The sequence below is a fragment of the Ascaphus truei genome, chromosome 6, assembly GCF_040206685.1.
Source record: "Ascaphus truei isolate aAscTru1 chromosome 6, aAscTru1.hap1, whole genome shotgun sequence".
NCBI lineage: Eukaryota > Metazoa > Chordata > Amphibia > Anura > Ascaphidae > Ascaphus > Ascaphus truei.
The window spans coordinates 110,089,001-110,108,417 of NC_134488.1; the positions used below are offsets into that span (position 1 = coordinate 110,089,001).

The 19,417-nt window shown below is 45.9% G+C and overlaps 1 protein-coding gene across 4 annotated transcripts in view; it reads left to right on the forward strand.

The window, feature by feature from the left end:
• SHANK1 (SH3 and multiple ankyrin repeat domains 1) overlaps positions 1-19,417 on the forward strand; it is a 278,275-nt gene that overhangs the window by 118,792 nt on the left and 140,066 nt on the right. For all 4 annotated transcript variants that reach the window (XM_075605770.1, XM_075605769.1, XM_075605773.1 and 1 more), the window contains exons 4-8: positions 547-618; positions 2,451-2,559; positions 3,696-3,847; positions 12,595-12,762; positions 13,302-13,418. In XM_075605770.1, coding sequence (XP_075461885.1) covers positions 547-618; positions 2,451-2,559; positions 3,696-3,847; positions 12,595-12,762; positions 13,302-13,418 — 618 coding nt within the window. The remainder of the gene's footprint in view (positions 1-546; positions 619-2,450; positions 2,560-3,695; positions 3,848-12,594; positions 12,763-13,301; positions 13,419-19,417) is intronic.

The following is a 19,417-nucleotide window of genomic DNA, read 5'->3' on the forward strand; positions in this document are numbered from 1 at the left end:
TTTCAGCACAGCCTGGGTTAAAGAAGGGCATAGACCGTAAACCTGCTCACAGACAGATGTTTCAACCTTTTGGGTCTCATCACCTCAATACCCGACTAGCACCCTCTCTATCCACCTTTAAGATCCACCTTAAGACACACTTGCTTAAAGAAGCATATGAATAGCACTGTGGATAATACTGGACACATGATACATAAAGCTTGGCCCCCTGCAGACGCACTTACCAGAATTCCCTCCTACTGTCTCTGTACGTTCGCCCTACCTACCAATTAGACTGTAAGCTCCTCGGAGCAGGGACTCCTCTTCCTTAATGTTACTTCTATGTCTGAAGCACTTATTCTCATGACTTGTTATTTATATGATTACCATGTGTATTACTACTGTGAAGCGCTATGTACATTAATGGCGCTATATAAATAAAGACATACAATACAATACAATCAGAGTGAGGCTGGTTATACTGGCTTTATTTAACAAGAATGCAAATATTAATTGTAATAGCTGATTCTTGCATCTCTGTCCCTGATACATGCAACTTGTTTACAGTTCCGCTATAAGACAAGAGTTTACAAACAGACTAACCTCGATGAGAAGCAGCTGGCCAAGCTCCACACCAAGGTGAGTTGCTTTGCGCATATGAATACCCTGAGGGCACAAAGCTTTCATCCTTTACTGGCTAAAGAGTGGGAAATGCTGATGGAGAAAATCATGCTGAATTTTTTCTACAACAGTCTCCGGCCCATATTTAAGTGAATGGGCTATAGGGTGTCTTCCAACGGATCCGTTTTTAATGCTGAGCAATACATCATCCCTTTAAATGAGAAATACTGTAAATGATCTCTGGACCCAATTATTGTATATTTAAATTTTCTTTTCTAAACAATATGCTGCTGTAAGATGATCTATGAACGAACGCAGTACTGTTACATACTTGTCATCTGAGATCTGACTCAAAAAGACTGTTCATGGTCCCAAGGTTCAGCAAAGTATCCGGCCGCTCCTCCTCTTACCGTGCACCCAAAAACTGGAACAACCTACCAGAGACTCTCACAGCCACCCCCAGTCTAAGTCCTTTCAAAACTAAAGCTGTCTCACATTTTAATCTGGTCTGTAACTGTTATAAACGCTTATAATATATATTATCTCTAACTGTGCATGCAATGTCTTGTATATAATGTACAGGCATACCCCGCATTAACGTACGCAATGGGTCCAGAGCATGTACGCAAAGCGAAAATGTACTTAAAGTGAAGCACTACCTTTTTTCACATATCGATGCTTCGGTACAGGTAGGGAGCCGGTACTGCTGTTCAGGACTTGCTGACGCATGCGCGTGCTGCCGTTTGCCTATTGGGCGAGGGGAATCAGAGCGTCACTACTACGGCGGTCTGTAGGGCAGAATAAGTGTCCGTACTCGCGAGGCGAGCGTACGGACACAAGGGTATGGGGCTATTGAAAATATGTCCTTAGTCGCGAGTGTACTTAAAGTTAGTGTCCTTAAACCGGGGTATGCCTGTATACCCTTTTCACTTATGTAACTACAGTATGTATTTGTAACCATGTTTAATTTGTCATCATAACTCTATGCCCGGGACATACTTGAAAACGAGAGGTAACTCTCAAAGTATTACTTCATGGTAAAACATTTTACAAATAAATAAATACTCAGTTCAACTGAGAAGAATCCTATAACTACCTGTGATATAAATGACCACTTACTCTGGATTGAATTCAGACTCTGGGTTCCCTCGCATGGTATGTGTGAGAAGAACACGAGGAGGGAGGAGCAGCAGCTCACTATCGTTTCATACATTATCTACATCATATCAAAAACAGCACTAGGTATAACAAATACATGACATTACCGGAGATAGTTTTTCATTCTTTCCGTCTTGTTTCTGGTCCAGTGGAAAAAAGAACAATGATAAATCGTCTCGCAATGTTGTTTAGCATGAAAAACATGGGCCATTTATCAGGGTGGCAGTAATCCAACCAATGCTAAAATGTGAATGATTTATGTCATGTACCAATCTGAGTCTCATACAGTATATATATATATATACTGTATGCAAGACAACTTTATTTGTTGCGCGGAAGATATTTTTTTTATATGTATAGAACAGGGGTGCTCAACTCCAGTCTCCCAAGCCCCCCCCCCCCACAAAGCAACAGGCCAGGTTTTCAAGATATCCCAGCTTCAGCACAGGTGGCTCAATCAGGCCCAGCTGAAGACTGAATCTCTGATTGAGCCACCTGTACTGAAGCAGGGATATCCTGAAAACCTGACCTGTTGGAGGGGGGGGGGGGGGAGCTTGAGGAAATGGAGTTTAGCACCCCTGGTATAGCATATCACTTGTTCTTTTGCCAATATGATGCAAATCGGCACAGGGGAAGTATGATACAGGTGAAGCATCTTAGTAACATGTACACATGCTTGGCTGCTTCCTCAGGCTGGTCTGAAGAAATTCCTGGAATACGTGCAGCATGGCTCTACTGAGAAAGTGGCAAGATTGCTGGACAAAGGACTGGACCCCAACTATCATGATTCAGAAACTGGAGGTCATTTATCTTGGCAAATGTTGGAGTACGGGCAGAGATGCAGTCACATACTTACATTTGGGGAGGGCAAACATTTTCTAACTGAAATAACATTGAAATGCATAGGTCTGTCGATGTGCAGTCGCTGCAGCAAGAAGTTTTAGCAAAGTAAAGCCAGCGAATTTCAGTCCCCTTATTCAGCTGAGATAACTAGCTCTACTGCCACTCAAAGACTGTAAAATGACATTCATGGGCTGAGGGTGTAGATCAGATTTACTCTTCCTGTGGTTTTGCTAAGGGAGCAGAGATAAAACTTCCTGGAAGCTGTTTTGAGAGTGATGTATTGATCCTGGCCACACCTATGTTCACTATCGTCTCATACAGAACAGAGAAAAACTACTGTACTGTTGACCATGTCTCACAAATTGCATAATTGCACTTTATAATTACTTGACTCAAGTGTTAAAACAAAGACATTAATGCCAGTTACTTTGATATGCCAGCTGCAACTTTAACCCCTTAGCTACTTTGCAGAACCATCTTGGGCAATGGTGGCCAACTGCAGTCCTCAAGGACCACCAACAGGTCAGTTTTCAGGATATCCCTGCTTCAGCACAGGTGGCTCAGTCATAATGACTGAGCTACCGATTGAGCTATCTGTGCTGTTGCGGGGATATCCTGAAAATCTGACCTGTTGGTGGTACTTCAGGACTGGCGTTGGCCACACCATATCTAGGGGTTGATGCATTTTGTCGACTCTGACTTTGGTTGATAAATAGTTTGATATTTAGGTGTCCACATTTGATTACCTCCCATTGGCTTCTTGAAATAACAAGACAGTCTCTTTAATATCAGTATGAAAGAGTATTATACATCCATACTGCACTACATGGGGACTGGATATATGAAGGTATAGAGGTAATTATGGAACAATAAAATACTTGACTCCCTTATTTAGAAGTCAGTTTTAGCATCTCTTGCTGTAATTTCACTTATAAACTCGTATCCAATGTAATAAGGTTTCTTACACTTAACAGCTGCAAATGGATAGCATTTTCAGCTACTGACATAATGCATGTCTTTGACACTATCTGCTTGATGAACAGGCTTCAATGGCCTCCCATGATTGATTGGTGCTGTCTGTTTGTTCCCTGCAGAAACGCCCCTGACTCTGGGCTCACAGCTGGAAGGAACTGTGGATGTCATTCGGATGTTGTGTCTGGGAGGTGCCCACATAGATTTCCGCGCGCGGGATGGCACGACAGCTCTGCACAAAGCTGTCTGCTCCCGAAACTACAACGCCCTCATGGTATGAGAGATACAAAGGCAGAGGTGGCCTCGGGCTGAGTTAGCTGATTGTCATTTCTTGTGAAGCAGGAGGGTTGTGCAATCCGCTGAAGGCAGTGAAAGTGTTAATGTATCATGGCTGTTTCAGTTTAGGCTAAGAATTAAATGAGATGTGTACTGCAATGATCTGTAATGGAATATGTACTGTAATCTGTAGTACGTTCTCTGGGAATGAAGGGAAACCCATCCAAGCGATGTTATATACTAACTATGTAAATAAATCCTAAAGTGTCATTGTGATGGGAGGGGGTAACCAGGCTATACAATAAAGGTGAAGCCCACCTGGATATCCCGGAACCCGTGGGGTCCCTGGCAGCTACATAGTACCAAAAGCCAGGGGCCAGGGATTATATATGTAAAAATAAAGTAACTTCTGCTTTTCCGGTTTACATGTTCCCTTTGCCCTAGAAACGTGAAACTTCTTGTGTGTAAGTTTTATGTGGGATATTTGGGTCGAAATGCAATTATTTTATTTGCAGGAGTTCAGGGGCCAAAGTTACCCGTAGTCCTCTAATTCGCCCCGGTGTGCAGGCACCATTTGCCGGTACGCGGGTTGAATTACACCGGGGCTGCCCAGTGTCCTCCAGACTCCTGGTTTTCGAGCCCAGATATCCCAGATCTGTTTCCCTTAAAAGTATAAAGTTCCCCAAGGTCCATACTTTCATAAAATAGGTTTTATAATGTGTTGTGCTTTTACTATAAATGTCTATTCAGTCAGCCCAGGCATCCATATAGGTGCAGGGGAGTCTGGATAGACATCGTAGTTTAAAGAGGAGACGGGATGTTAAGAGGTGTCGGGGTGCTAAGGGGCAGGGCGGAGTACTGAGTCTGGAGAACAGAAACCCCCTGCGGGGAGGACCCTCTGGTCTGGCAGACTCAATGGAGCCTTCCCAGTAGGTGGCAATGGGTTGACTAGGTGAAGCAGCATAATGTTGGCACGTTTCCCATTGGTCAATTCATATGTCCCGCCCACATGGCATCCCAAGACGGTTTGGCATGCACCCTCCTCTGACATCAGCCAAAGGACGAGCCCCTAGTCCTATTGACTGGCGGTGGAATTACCACTGATTGGTCGCTCCTCCTACTCCCATGCTGAACAAAGAACAGCAGAACGTCTGTAAGGAGAAGCCCCAGTCAGAGAACCAGACGATCTTGTCTTGGGACGGTGAAGCAAAGGCGGGCTTTTCAAAGTTGGCCTGTTGCGAATAACAGCAGAGCAACCGGCCTCATTTGTGGAGTTCAGAAAGCCTGCCTAGATACACCTGATGCAGTCCATCGTTCAACCCCCGGAATCTCCAGTGTCCAGCGGGGGCAACTCTCAGTACCGTCTACCCAAGATAACTCACCAGAGTTTTGGGAAGTTTATAGATGGTACCACGGATATCGATGGATACCTGAGGAGCTTTGAAAAACAGTGCCGGCGGTACTCTCTCCCGCCAGCCAACTGGGTAAAGTTCCTGTCCCCGCAGCTGAACGGAAAGGCACAAGAGGCATACAAGGCGATCCAGTCTGAGGAGGGTGAGGATTGCGAGTATAGTAAAAAGGTCCTGCTGAGACGGTACAGAGTTAATCCCGTGAACTATCGGGAATGGTTCCGGACGGAAGACAAGACTGCTTGAGACACCCACACAGACTTTATGGCCTGGCTGATACACCGGGGTACTCGGTGGGTAGAAGGGTTCAATGCCCTTACCCACAAGGAGCAGTTCTACCAGAGATGTCTGCCAGAGGTCCGGGAGTGGGACATTGACCGCAAGCCAGACAACTCCGAGGAAGTAGCCACCCTGGCAGACTAATTTGTGACCACTGGACTCCAGCATAGGAAATGGGTGGCACCACCGGTGGTAACCCCTGCCAGTTGGGCAGGGAAGCCTGCAGAGGCTTCTTCTACAGTCCTGACCTGGAAGACAAAGCCTTCTACTGGGGAGGATGCAGCGAAGCCTGCAGGATTCGCGCAAGAGGCGCAATGCTATAACTGTAACTGGACCGGGCACCTAAAGCCTGATTGCCCCGACCTGCGCCGTTCCAGTTACCCCCATCTGGGGCAATGCACACCAGCAGCAAAACCAGTCGCCTCTGTGAGACTGGCACCAACTGAGGAGCAGAGAGTAGCTGTCCAACAGGTCCAGCAGCAGACCCAGGTGGCGGTCCCTACACCCTCTACAGGCAGCACAGCAGTGGAGACAGACGGGCAACGAGTTGCAGTCTTCGGGCTGCAAGCGAGTGATGTCCGGAGGAAGCATTTATGACCAGTGACCATCGGAGATTGCCAGGCAGCCGGCCTGATCGACTCCGGTGCTACAGTTACTCTGGTGTGACCTTATATGGTTAGCCCAGAGGATCTGCTCCCTGGACCCGAGATGCAGGTCACCATGCCAGACGGAGGACCTCTGTCAATCCAGGTCACCCAGGTGTTTCTCGTCTGGGCTGCAGGTAGAGGAATGAGAGATGTGGGTGTTTTGCCAGTATTGGATACTGAGGTGCTACTCGGTAATGACCTGGGACACCTCATCTGCTCTTTAGCAAACGAAGATACTCCTGTGGCCGCAGTCACAAGGAGCCAAAGTTGGGCACTTGCCAAGGCAGGGGAGCCTTTGGTACCCCCTGCCCACGGAGGAGATCACCGTCCACCTGCCTTTGGGATCACCGATTCCTGAGGTTCTCGTGGAGACCAACCAGGTAAGCCAGACCGAGTCTGTACTGTGTCCTGACCTCCCTTCCAATGTCCCTATTTCCTCATCCCCTGACTTAGTGACTAAGGATGAGTGGCTGGAGCTGTGTACACAGTTCAGAGAGGCAGTACGGTCCGATCCCGGCTTAGAGGGCATGAGACTCTGGACGTCCGAGTCTGCCTCTGAGAGTGGGTCAGATCGGTATCTCTGGCACCGTGGGCTCCTGTACAGAGAGCAAGCCCCGGGTGCTCCAGACAGGATATGGACTGGTAAGAGACAGTTAGTGGTACCTGAGGAGTATAGGCAGCAGTTATTGCAGGTAGCCCACTCCATCCCACTAGCGGGGCATCGGGGTCACTCGCACCAGATCCCGGCTATTGCAGCATTTCTACTGGCTGGGGGCATCGCGGGCTGTGCCAGATTTTTGCCGCTCTTATGATGCCTGCCAGCGGGTAGGCAAGTCGGGTGACCATTTGAGGGTCCCCCTGAGACCACTACCGATGATCGGTGAATCTTTCCAGAGGGTAGCTGTCGACATTGTGGGACCCCTTATGGTTCCTAGCTGGACGGCAAAGTGCTACATCGTCACGGTGATTGATTTTGCGACCCGATACCCTGGGGCTGTGGCACTGTCCTCAATTGAGGCTACTAAGGTAGCAGCAGCTCTGATAAGGATTTTTTTCCAGATTAATGTTCCCTACCAAGATTCTAACCGATCAGGGGAGACAATTCATGTCCGAGTTGCTCCACTGTCTCTGGAAGGCGTGCGGGGTGACAATCCTCCACACTGGCCCTTACCACCCCCAGACAAATGGACTGTGTGAGCGGTTCAATGGTACCCTGAAGCAGATGCTGCAAACCTATGTAGAAGCTGATCAGGGAGACTGGGAGGCTCATTTACAGCATTTGCTGTTTGCGTATCGAGAGGTACCGCAAGAGTCCACGGGTTCTCACCTGTTGAGCTCCTATACGGTCGCAGGGTCCGTGGACCGCTTGACCTGTTCCATGAGGGATGGCAAGGGGAGACTACTAATACTGATGCTTCTGTGCTACAGTATGTAGAAACTCTCAGAGACCGGTTAGATGGACTGATGGGGTTGGCACAGGTTAACATCAGGGATGCTCAGTCCAAACAGAAGACTTTGTATGACCAAAATGCCCGTAACAGAGAGTTCATCCCTGGTCAGCAAGTGCTTGTTCTGAAGCTCACTCGGCAGAACAAACTCATGGCTGCCTGGGCTGGCCCATATACGGTACTCCGGTGGATGAATAAGTGCAACTGTTGTACAGTTGGATCAGGAGACAGGGAGGCATAGAACCTATCACATTAACAATTTGGAGAACTTCACAAGTGCGGCATCGGTGCTGGCTATCTGTAGCCCCCCAATGGAGAACCTGGCAAGCCCAGCTCTGTCCGACCTCCTAGGGGAAGCTAGGAAAGGGGGCACAGTAGAGCAGATAGGGATAGGTCCCTAGCTCGAGGCCCCCTAGTGGGTGCAGGCCCGAGCTATGCTAGAACAGTACAATGACCTGTTCACCGATTAGCCAGGCAGGACCCATATTACTGATCACCCAGTCCACACCAGGGGTCAGAGACCTCTGAATAAGAATGCCTATTGGGTATCAGCAGAGGTGAAGAGGAGCATAGAGGAGGAGGTAGAAGAGATGCTGGCCCTAGGGGTAATTGTACTGTCTCAGAGTCCTTGGGCTTCACTGGTAGTCCTGGTACCTATGATGGGCGGGACCACCCAGTTCTTTGTGGACTACTGTCAGCTCAACGCTCAGACGGTGTTGGATGCCTTTCACATGCTCCGCATGGATGAGCTTTTAGATGAGCTCGCTGGGGCAAGGTATCTGACTACCATGGATTTGCCCAGGGGATACTGGCAAATCTCTCTGACCCAGGAGGCGCAGGAGAAGTCGGCTTTCGTCACTCCGAGTGGCTTATACAGTATGAATTTTTGGTTATGCCATTCGGGATGAAGAACGTCCCGGCTACCTTTCAATGCCTGGTCAATAGGTTACTGTAAGGGATGCAAAGTTTTGCAAGGGTATAACTGGATGACATAGCTGTGCTTAGCAATTCCTGGGAATCCCATTTAGTGCATGTAGCAGCGGTGCTGAAGAGGATTGGGGAAGCGGGTCTGACACTCAAACCATCTAAGTGTCTAGTCGGGATGGCAGAGGTACTGTACCTTGGGCACAGAGTAGGAGGGGTGCATCTCAAGCCAGAGCTGGCTAAGGTAGAGCCAATTCCCAGGTGGCCAGTGCCCCAAACGAAAAAGCAGGTTATGGCTTTCTTAGGCACCGCTGGCTACTATAGGAAGTTTGTCCCCAGTACAGCACCAAGGCCAAATCCCTGACTAACTTGACCCAGAAGAAACTCTCAGTTCTGGTTACCTGGTCTCATGCTTGTGAGGAGGCAGTCCAGGCTCTGAAGTCTGCCCTGGCCAGTGCTCCCATCCTGGCAGCACCCGATTACAGCAAACGTTTCCTGGTACAGACCGGCGCCTCGGACTATGGTGTCGGTGCTGTACTGAGCCAGGTAGGCAAGGGTGGGGGAGAGCACCCAATCATCTACCTGAGTCGCAAGCTGTTGCCTCGGGAGGTGGCTTACTGTATGCCACCATTGAAAAAGAGTGCCTCGCAATTGTGTGGGCACTGAAGAAACTCCAGCCCTACCTGTAGGGGGTAACAGGCTATACAATAAAGTGGAAGCCCACCTGGATACCCCTGAACCTGTTGGGTTCCTGGCAGCTACATAGCACCATAAGCCAGGGAACATGTAAAAATAAAGTAACCCCTGCTTTTCCTGTTTACATGTTCCCTTTGCCCTAGAATGTGAAACTTCTTGTGTGTAAGTTTTATGTGGGATATTTGGGTCAAAATGCAATTATTTTATTTGCAGGAGTTCGGGGGCCAAAGTTACCGGTAGTCCCCTAATTCTCCCCGGCGTGCAGGCACCATTTGCCGGTACGCGGGTTGAATTACACCGGGGCTGCCCAGTGTCCTCCAGACTCCTGGTTTTCGAGCCCAGATATCCCAGATCCATTTGCCTTAAAAGTATAAAGTTCCCCAAGGTCCATACTTTCATAAAATAGGTTTTATAATGTTTTGTGCTTTTATTATAAATGTCTATTCAGTCAGTCCAGGCATCCATATAGGTGCCAGGGAGTCTGGATAGACATCGTAGTTGAAAGAGGAGACGGAATGTTGAGAGGTGTTGTGGTTTTAGAGCGTAGCGTCACGGCTAAGATTTTTAGCCGGAAAGAGAACCAGGAAGCCTGGGTGCATATCCCGGTCAGGGTAAGCCTTCCGAAGCAGACACCCTGCACCTATTTTAGCCCAGATTTCACCCCAGTGCCCCAGTAAGTGTGTATTTTACCTGTATCTTTGTATTTCAGTGTGTATGCGGGTTTACCCGAATTAACCTCATTTTATTCCACTACTGTGTTTTGCCTAGTGAATGATCCCGGTATAAAAGTGTTAAAAGTTCTGGTCTTCCGTGACGGTCATCTTTAATAAACCACAAAAAGGTTGTTACCTTCCACCAAAGCAGACAGATAGTTACCTAAGATTTTACATAGAAGTATGAAATCAGGATATAACTGGGTCTCTTGTGGTCTGATTAAGTGGAACTGCTGTTTTAAAGAGCTCCTCTATTCTAGCTTCTTGTGTTAAGAAAACAAAACTGCATAAAAGGGCATCTGTGCATCCACAGTAAATTATGATCTACTTATCAAGTTCCAAAAAATATATTTTCCGACACGGAATTTAGACCTAGAGAATCATTTGGAATATGCGTCTCTTATTGTTGATGTTTAAAAAGCTCTTTAATTCAGCGTTGCCCCACTTGCACCAGGGACTGATTTAGGGAATGACTATGTGATGGACGATTAGGCGTAATGATTGTAGGCAAATGTGGTACGTCCATTTCTTTGACTCTTTCTCCATGATTTGTTCATCAGTAAGAGCCAGCAGGTCTGTGCAGAAGTGAACCTGCCTAATATATAATGCTTGACAAACATGCTTCATATGATACACATGCTACAGTAAGGGGCCCAGAGGGCCAGCAATCCATTACCCTTGCGGCAGATACATTTTTAAGTTAAGTTAATATTTTTCCAGGTATGTACTGCGCCACATTAACCCTTGATTAGACACCTAGCTATCTGAATGAAAGGGGAGGACTTTCTCTCCACGTTAGGGTAGTGAGGAGATCCACGGTCATGTAATCGATTTATGGCAGGGGTGCTCAACTCTAGTTCTCAAGACCCCTCCTCTCCCCCAACAGGTCCGGTTTTAAAGATATCCCAGCTTCAGTGCAGGTGGCTCAATCAGTACCATGGTTCAGCACAGGTGGCTCAATCAGTAGTTCAGTCTTTGACTGAGCCACCTCTGATGTAGCTGGGATATCCTTAACACCTGACCTGCTGGGGTGGGGAGGCGCTTTAGGACGGGAGTTGAGCACTCCTGGATTACGGTCATGTGATCACTGTAACATCAATCACATGACTCTGTTGAAAGAAAACCTGTCAGTGACGCTGCAATGGTTACTAGTCAGCTCGAGGTACATTTCCCAGAGTTCTTACAGATAATGTGCACAGCCGAGCATGCATGCAGGAATGTTGTTGAAATGGGCTACTGCCCATCACCCGCTCCCCTCCTTCAATTTCAACCAAAGTGCCGAATTTAAAAAAAAATGTAAATTTCTCACACACAGACAAACCTTAAGCGTAAATACCGTCAACTTGGGCACGCATGCCGACACACACACACACACACACACACACACACACACACACACACACACACACACACACACACACACACACACACACACACACACACACACACACACACATTCATCTTGAATTTTCATTAGATTTCATTGGCCTGTGGGTAGGAAAAGTTGCATAACTAATGCAAATGTAGGAAAGCAGAATATGTCCAGTACCGCCTGAGAATATGTTTTTTTTGAAGGAGGGGTTCTGGGCCAGGATCATCCCCACCCCCCTCTTTGTGCACCAGTGTTAGCAACTGAGCTCTCCCCTATCCATACATAACAGAGCATCTTGGAATAAAGTACAGGATGTGCACATCCTAATGCAGCACATGCTTCCTGCTGGCTTCCCATGTTGGAATGATGCCCAGTACCACCCATTGCTGCTGTAAGGGTTAATTGCCTGAGGGGGGAAATTTGCTGCCATGGAAACATTTTGGGGCTAAGCTGCCCTCCTTTTTCTGACAAAAGATCTATAATGCTGCATTATTAACAGACAATAGTGTACAAAAAATAAAATAAAAAGGATTTATATTTCACAACGCCTCCCACCAGCCCCCCCCCCTTTCAATAATATCTATCTAGTAGTTGCCATAGAAGCAAACGAGTTTAAAGCATATTGAGGTCAATAATACCAGAAATATAGTAACCGACTGTGTCAAAGAGAGAAGACAGGTGTCTCTGAGTGTCCATAAGTGGCTCGTTTGTTTAACCCATTCACTGCAAGCAGTATTCATAGTACCAAAATGCAGCGTCCTGGACCTAAAATAACCTCATTTTGCATGCAGTGCAGGGTCCCTATACTCCAATTCAGACATAACCAATGGGATTTTTTTTAAATAGATAATGTTTGTGAGTACTAGTAATATATTGTGTGTATGCTAAAGTAATAGTAATAGGATTTATGGAGCTTAATTGTAAATGTTCCATATATTTAATACATGATGGTGGCCATAACATTAGAAATGTAATCTTTATCTTATCTCCACTAACCTCAGGTTAACCACTCGGGGCTCTGCATTGCTCTGCCTTCCCAAGCTTATTTGGTATAAGCGGGGACTTGTAAAGATAAATTATGTATGCAATGACTCACTACATTATATATATATATATATATATATATATATATATATATATATATATATATATATATATATATATATATATATGTGTGTGTGTGTGTGCATATACAAACACATACTGTACTGTGTGTGTGTGAGTGTTTAAACATTATTTGCTACTACTTTTTTGCAGACACTTTTGGATCTGGGTGGTTCTCCCAATTACAAAGACCGCCGTGGATTGACTCCTCTTTACCACACTGCCATGGTGGGTGGGGACCCCCGATGTTGTGAGTTGCTGCTATATAACCGTGCCCTCATTGGAACAGTGGATGAAAATGGTTGGCAAGAGATCCACCAGGTAATAAGAAGCAGTGAGTGCTGTTCCTCCCACAGACTAAAGCGTCATATGCTGATTCTTTCACCTTTGGACACTGGGGTTCTGGAAGACTGAGGGATTGGTTTGAACATTTGGCTTTGGGGCCATAATGTATTAGCTGGAACATACAAACCTAGTCTTTCTAAATCTTCAGAGTTATATCATATATGTCTTAGATGAATCCAGAGTCACAAACCTGTCGGTACAACTCTAGCTAAGCCTTAGGCAATCAATATATTATTTTTAACCTATACACTGTGATGAATAGATGGGGTTTATTACAATGGCAATATATTACTTTTGGAACTGGGTCTGATGGTAACCAAAAGCTAAACAAAAACTAGGATTGGTGGTGTTCAGATCTTAGGCCAATACATGTATTTCCTTGTGCACTGGGTACGAGAGGGTATGTTATTGTTTGTTTCTCAATGCAAAGTGTAGTTGTTTTATATAGTTCTGCATTGCACTTTTACAAGTTTGGACACAATATTTTTATTGTTTTCCTCTTGTCTCCTCCTCAGGCCTGTCAGCATGGACACTCACAACATCTGGAGCATTTACTCTTCTATGGTGCTGATCCTGCAGTTCAGAATGCTTCAGGGAACACTGCTCTTCATATTTGTGCCCTGTACAACAAGGTCTGCTACTTCCTCTGTGTAAAGCATTGAGGCCTTTTTATCTGTAATAACAGGGAAATCCACAGGGAGAGTCTGTTAGTACCTGGGGTTTTTGATGTTGTTCGTAATCGCAGCCAGGAATCCGGATTCGCAGAGAAGACAGGTGGCTGAAAGTCCATGGAGGTAGCAGGCAGGTGGAGTGGTCAGGCAATCCGAGGTCAAGGTAGGTAGCAGGTGGCAGGCAGAAGAGTAGATAGACAAGCCGGAATCGCTACCAAGTTTTAACGGTAGCTAGAAACTGGCCAGGGAAATATACTTAATAGCAGGGGAGCAACACAACCTGTCTCCATGGAAGCAAAAGAGTTGTGAAGCACAGGTAACAGAGAAAGGAGCATTTTTATAGGCTGTGGGAAGCCAGGTGTTGCAGTCAGCATAGCTGTCTAGTGAACATCTACACAAAGTGATGCAGTCGCGCACAAGGGTCTTTACATTACCCACTCTTCTAGGGGGAGAGGCCCTGGATCTCTTTGGATATCTGGCATGAAATTCCTTAATTGGCCACGGATCATGTACTTGCATGGCCGATTCCCATGACCGCTCCTCAGGACCATAGGCTTTCCAATCTCAAATCTCCAAACCCGTTTAGCATCGCAGATGGCCTGAACCTTGAACTCAGGTTGTCCTCTGATTTCAACGGAGGTCAGGGGTCTCCGTACTCGATTAATAAAGCTGTTTGTAATGGGGGTTTCAGCAGGGATACATGAAACACAGGGTGTATCCTTCAGGAAGCTGGCAACTGGAGATGATAGGCCATGGGGTTTACCTTCTGAAGGACCAAAAAATGGTCCTACAAACTTAGAGGAAATTTCCTTGTGTATCAACACCAGTTACCCAGTTGATACACAGGATTGGGCATCCAATGAAGATCTGCAAACTTCTTGTATCTGATTTTTGATTGACACAATCAAATTGCTAAACTCTGATGAACTTTTTGTAGCATAGACACCAAGGAGGAAAGGGCTTGGACTGGAAACCATTCCTGTTCTGATGGAAGCATTTTTGGGTGATTTTGCAAAGGTGGCAAAGAAAGGACTACGGTCATTGGATGCATGTCTATTATTATTATAAGAGAACTGCGCGGTTGCTAGGAAAGTGGACCATTCTGACTGGTGTAAGTTAGTGAAACACTAAAGAGCCTGTTGCAAGGTTTGGTTCAGATATTCAGTCGGGAAACCAGTGCTCTTAGAATATGAAGTAGCCGACACATCTCAGACCAAAAGCAGGAAATTAATTGAGATCCTCTATCTGTAATTATCATACTGGGACGGCCATGTAATCGGTATACCTCTTTCAAGAAAACGCTGGCTAAACTTTGAGCTGTGGGTAATCGAGGGAGTTGCACAAAGTGAGCTAATTTCAAAAAGGAGTAAATGATGGTAAGAATTATAGTAGAACCCTCAGTGAGGGGTATCTCAATAATAAAGTCCATTGAGTTACAGGTCCAAGGTTGAGCAGGACTCGCATGAAAGAATAAATTGAGCTGCATCCTGCGGGACTTGTGGCCACCTTCGGAGAAACTCGTCACCTTTTGTGATCCGTTGTCGGTAGGTCGTGATACTATTGAAGGACTTGCAGACGTAATGAGTTGGTTTGGATATAAAGTCTATTCTTAAACATTTACTCTGAATCCTGAGGTCACGAGGTCGGCTACTTTGGACTTTCTTAGCAAAGGTATTACATTCTCACTTGTTGAAGAAATGTGCCATGTCCTTGAACTGCTGCCAGTACATGTGCGGAAGGAAGGACCAATTCAGAAGGTGAAAGTAAGGCAGCAGGGGGATCTTGATGTGAAAGAGAATCAGCTTAACCATTTTCTTTTTCACGATTTATAAGTTACATTGAATCGGAAATGGAAAAGTGTAAGGCCCAGCTGGGAAGATGTTGGTTGGTGTAGTGGGCTGTTCATAAACGAGTTAAGTTTTTACAATCTGGCCATACTTCACCTCATCTTTGTGCCTTCCAAAAGCTGTCTCCAGTCAAGGAACGCTGCCCCGGATAGCTAATAATTCTTTCTCCATAATTGTAGAATTTATATCTTTGTTGGGCAACTTTCATGACAGAAAGGCGACAGGAATGGACGAAGTATTCTGTAGGAGAGCGTTGGCACAGGACTGCACCTACAGTAAACTCAGAGGGTTGCTGAGGGTCGGGATCCATTAATACAGGTATTATGGACATTTTTTTTCTTAATTCTAGGAAGACGGCCTCGACTTGTGTTCCGCAAGAAAAGGAAACGTGTTTCCTAAGAGCGGTCGTGAGTTGGAGCACCATCAGCGAGATGTCTTGAATAAAGCAGCGATAACAACTGACAACTCAGCAGAGATTTCACATCAGTGGTGTATAGCTACTCCCATATGGCCGTGATCTTTCATTCATCCATAGCTATGCTGGAGGCCTAGATCATATATGCCAGAAATTTGTGGCTGATCGAATAGACATTTTTCTAGCTTGGCTTACAATTGAAAATATTGCAGACTGCTCAATACATCCTTGATGTGGCCTTCGTGCTGTTGGGGGTCACTGGAGAAAATTAGTATGCCATCTAAATATACAGTAACACAAGGAACAGGTCTAAAATGTCCCGAAATATACAGTATCATTCACAAAATGCTGGGAAGTGGCAGGAGCATTACATAGATCAAAGGGCATGACCCGATATTCAAAGTGGTCAATGCGTCTTCGAAAAGGACATTTTCCATTTGTCACTGGTCTGTATGCGTACTAAATTATAGGCCCTACTATGATCCAATTTAGTGAAGACCATGGCATTTTTTACATGTTCCAACAGCTCAGGAATTACAGTGGCGGCCGCCTTTATCCTTGTGCGGCCGTATCGGCGCAACTCTGAAAACCGCGAGCAGATGCAGTATTTGATGCGGTATGTTCCGGTATTTTAAGCCGCGGCCGCCTTTATCCTAGTGCATTGTATTAGCGCTGTCTCGGCACAAATGCGGCATGAACGCGGTGAAGTGCGTGGCATTCGGAAAAAATACCCAAACCAAATCGAAGATTTTAGAGAATAAAAGGGGCCGTGACAGTAGCTAGAGTGGGTTGCTGTTCTTGATGGTGATCTCATTCACAGCACAGTAATCTATGCACAGTCTCAAGGTTCCCTCTTATTTAGGGACAAAAAACAGGGTTGCTTCAGCAGGAGATTTAGATGGGGTAATGAACCCCTTTTCAAGTTTTTTTTTTTAACGTATTGGCGCAATATCTCAGTCTCCGGACAGGACAGAATATATACGACTGAATGGAATAGTAGCGGCAGGTAGCAGGTCAATGGGACAGTCGTAATCTCAATGCGGGGGCAGCATCCCTTGGGCCAAATACACTCCGAAAGGGGAAATATTTTGTGGGTAGTACGGTTGTCACTACCTTACCTTTAATAGAACAGGAGACATTTTGTACTGGATCAATGGGCATTGAACTGGGTATGCACGGAAGACAATTTTATACGCAGAAAATAAAGGAAAAGATGAGGGTTCTCAAAGTTCAGTCAATTACAGGATTATGTAGCCATGGCAAACCGCGGATGACCGGAAAATTAGGAGCAGAGATAACATCCAAAGAAAAGTATTCTGGTTGGTCCAGAGAAGATACTGTAGAAGAAGTAGAATTGTCTGCATTGTAATAGGTCCAGATTTTAGTGGGGATCCATCTATAGACTCCACCGGTTTTGGCTGTATCTTAGTCACTACAGGAACTTGCTGCTCATGTATGTAGCGTCTATCAATAAAGTTTCCTGATACGCCTGAATCAATCACAGCTACTAATGGGCATTGAGACAGCCCAGGGCGACGCAACATCACTGTTAAAGTCAACATCTGATAAGTCACAAGTCCATTACGGAGGACAATGCCAGGGTTAGATAAATCTGGGGAAGTATCGTTACGGCTCGACGGAACTTCCCCGTTCACCGTCGAGCATCTTTGTTTCCCGATTTCAAGGTCTGGCTGAGACCGACAGTTTTGCAGAAAGTGTCCAGATTTACCACAGTATAAACATAACGATTCAGACCTGCATCGTTGTCCTTCTTCAGAGGTCAAGGGACCCCTGGTGGCTCCGATCTACATCAGTTCTGGCAAAGAGTTCATAGTGGGGGATTCACATCTGGTGACCTCAGTGCGAGTATCTGGCATACGACATCAATCATCACGGAGCAAGTCTCCGGGCGGGTCACATGAGCAAGTTTATACTTCAATTCATCTTTTAATCCTTGTCAGAAAATCATGGATTGCGTTGTTGGTCCAGTCGGTTTCAACCATCACATTTTTAAAACTAGATATATGTCGCTAAATCAATGGAACCTTGCCGCAGTTCGAGGGGAGAATATTTTGCTGTCTGGCTGAATGCTCTGAGGTAAAATTATTTTTTTTAACTCGGCCTGAAAGTCAGTATAAACATCCAAGAGTGGGCTATTATGCGCGAGAAGTGATGCAGGCCTGAAATTTGCTGGGTTTCCCATCAAAGCGATGGGGTATAGGTAAAATCAGGACAGGATCAGTGGGGCGTGCAGCCATCGCTCCAAGAGCCACCTGTTGTTGCAGCATGCGGATGGTATCTTGTAGAATGGCATTTTCTGCCTGTAAAGTAGCAAGTTCACCCTGTAGAAACTGCAGCATATTACAGATTTCCTGCATGTCTGCCATTTCCTCTCCAGGTTGAGAGAATCTTTTTTGTTTTTGACTTCACAATCTAGCAGGAATAAAAGGGAAATGCACGGCGATAGTCTGCTAGTACCTGGAGTTCTTGTTGTTAGTTGGAACCGGAACCAGGAATCCGGATCCACTGAGAAGACAGGTGGCTGAGAGTTCAGGGAGGTGACGTGGTAAGGCAATCTGGGGTCAGAGCAGGCAGCAGGCAAGCAGGCAAGAATTGTCAAACAAGCAAGGGGCAGGGAGCAGGCAGAAAAGTAGATAGACAAGCTACAATCAGTACCAGGTTTTAGCAGAAGCTGGAAAATAGCCAGGGAGGTATACTTAGGAGCAGGGGAGCAATACAAGATATGTCCATTGAAGCAAAGGAGTTGTGAAGCACAGGTAACAGGGACAGGATGATGCAAAAAAACTGGGAGCGCAGGTAGTCGGTGGAAACATACAAAGAAAAACAGAAAAATCACAATAGTGCAATTCTGTATGACACTAGGGCTGATGGAAAATATTTCCATAAAAATACACTCACATTTGCTTGGAGGTAAATATGCCTTGATTCCCAAAGGGAGTCTGAGTGATGGTTATCTCAGTGTGTAGCTTGAATGCAGTAATGCCAGAGGTGTATTCTCAAGCAGATGCAGGAATCACAAAAGAAAGGGAAGCAGGATAGCGCAGACGGTCACAATGTATTTGAGTATGCAGTAAAGTGATAACTAGCAACTCACATGGAGACCCTACAAACAGAGCATTGTACGATCAGGCTGCGGTGTTGATCTGGCAATTGAGGTTGAAGTGCTGCGGTCTGTGGGGCTCTAGCGCAGGGACTGGTGCGCCTCTACGTGCGGACGTCGGACCACGCGAGGTTGGAACACGGAAGTGAGCTAGAGAGAAGTCGCAGGGAGCTGGAGGCGCACCAGTCCCTGCGCGCGTCCCTAGTGTCATACAGAATTGCACTATTGAGTTTTTTCTGTTTTTCTGTTTCCACCGACTACCTGCGCTTCCTGCTTTTTTGCATCATCATCACTGAGAGCCGAACGGGGGTCGAGCTGCAGTAATCTTTTTTATATATATTTGTTTACATTTTTTTACTTAGTCACTGCACTATTTCACCGCTATATTACTTCAGTATACCCTTCACCGCACCATTTGGTGTGCTTTTATGTTATTTGGCATATTTCAATATTGTACCTGATATTACCTCTGGAGCGCCGGATGAATATCTGCTCACAACAGGGACAGGAGCCTTCTTATAGGCCGTGGGAAGCCAGATGTTGCAGTCAGCATAGCTGTCTACCGAGTGATAGCTGT